The 1,547-nt window shown below is 62.7% G+C and overlaps 1 protein-coding gene across 1 annotated transcript in view; it reads left to right on the top strand.

The window, feature by feature from the left end:
- KSR2 (kinase suppressor of ras 2) overlaps window positions 1-1,547 on the top strand; it is a 70,352-nt gene that overhangs the window by 680 nt on the left and 68,125 nt on the right. The window contains exons 2-3 of the mRNA XM_017746482.1: window positions 160-386; window positions 912-1,062. Coding sequence (XP_017601971.1) covers window positions 160-386; window positions 912-1,062 — 378 coding nt within the window. The remainder of the gene's footprint in view (window positions 1-159; window positions 387-911; window positions 1,063-1,547) is intronic.

Below are 1,547 nucleotides of genomic sequence, written 5' to 3'. Positions count from 1 at the left end.
TGCCGAGGGCTGCCCACCCCCTGAACGAGACCCCAGCGCTGGGTTTGGGGATGAAGGAGCCAAGAAAAGGCTTTTTTTGGGGAGGGAAGTTCCCTCCTGGCCACCAAACCTCGATGCTCTGGGCTGCAGGAGCTCGGCAGGGCTGTGTTTTGGGGCAGATTTGGGAACCTTGGGATGGGGCAGGGCGAGAGCTGACCCCCAGCTGCCCGTGGGGGATCCCAGGAGGGTTTTCCCTTCTTTTCCAGAGCAAACTGGTGAAGTATTTCAGCCGGCAGCTGTCCTGCAAGAGGAAGGTGGCCCTGCAGGAGCGCAACGCCAAACTGGAGGGCTTCCCCCAGCTCCTGCACTGGTTCCGCATCGTCGACATCCGCAAGGAGGTGATGGAGGTACGGGCTGGGCATTCCCACCCGGAAAAGGAAGGGTTTTCCCCAGGATTTTGTGGATTCTCCACCCCGCCCACCGGCGAGGACACCCCACTGCTGCTCCCAGTGGGTGCCACGCGGACCCCGCTGCAGTGGGGACGTCCCCCATGTCCCCATCAGTGTCCTGCTGCCGCGCCCCGGGCTCCTGCAGGTGGGTGGGTGGCACCCAAAGGCGATCCCGCCTCCAGGGAAAAGGGAATTCCGGAACGGAGGTCACAGTCCTGCACGTTCCCAATCAGGGATGGGTTTTCCTGGTGCTCCCAGATGTTCAGCTGGGTCCGGATATCCCTAAAAGCGTGGGAAAACTGGAGGTAAAGCTTGTTTCTCCAGGTTTTTCTTGGAGATTCAGGTGGAAAATGGATGGGTTTGGGGCCGTGACCTGAGGAAAAGGGATTCTCACTGGTGTTCCCCGAGGTTTAGAGGATACTCCAGGGTAGTTCGTTCTTCCTTCCTCATTCCTGACCCATTCCTGGCCCATTCCTCCCTCAGGAAATCGCCCCCGGGCAGTTGAGCCTGGAGGATCTGCTGGACATGACCGATGACCAGGTCTGTGCCACCGTGGAGAAGTTTGGGGCCAACAGCGAGGAGTGTGCGCGGCTGAACGCCTCCCTGTCCTGCCTCCGCAGCGTCCACAAGTCCGGTGAGTGCCCTCTGTGCCCTGGGGCTGCCCGGGCTGGGTGGCACCGTCCCGTTGTGGTGGCACCGGCAGTGTGGCTTTGATGCGGACATTGGCAGAGCGCCTGCGTCGCCGGGGCTGGCTGGGAACGCGTTTCCCGCAGGGAACATCTTGGAGCTGCACGGGGAGCAGCCCTGGGAGAAGGATTTGGGGGTGCTGGTGGGTGAGAGCTGGGACCCCAAAGCGCCCTGCCCTGGGGTGAGCTCCCCAGTGTGGGCAGCAAGGACAGCAAGGGGGATTCTGCCCCTCTGCCCTGCCCAGGTGAGACCCCACCTGCAGAGCTGCCCAAGCCCTGAGGTCCCCAACACGAGAAGGACCTGGAGCTGCTGGAGGAGTCCAGAGGAGGCCACAGAGCTGCTCCAAGGGCTGGAGCCCCTCTGCTCTGGAGCCAGGCTGGGAGAGCTGGGGGTGCTCACCTGGAGAGGAGAAGGCTCCAGGGAGAGCTCAGA

This window comes from Corvus brachyrhynchos, unplaced genomic scaffold (assembly GCF_000691975.1).
Source record: "Corvus brachyrhynchos isolate BGI_N302 unplaced genomic scaffold, ASM69197v1 scaffold19, whole genome shotgun sequence".
Taxonomy (NCBI): Eukaryota; Metazoa; Chordata; class Aves; order Passeriformes; family Corvidae; genus Corvus; species Corvus brachyrhynchos.
This window is presented reverse-complemented; position numbering and strand designations above follow the sequence as displayed.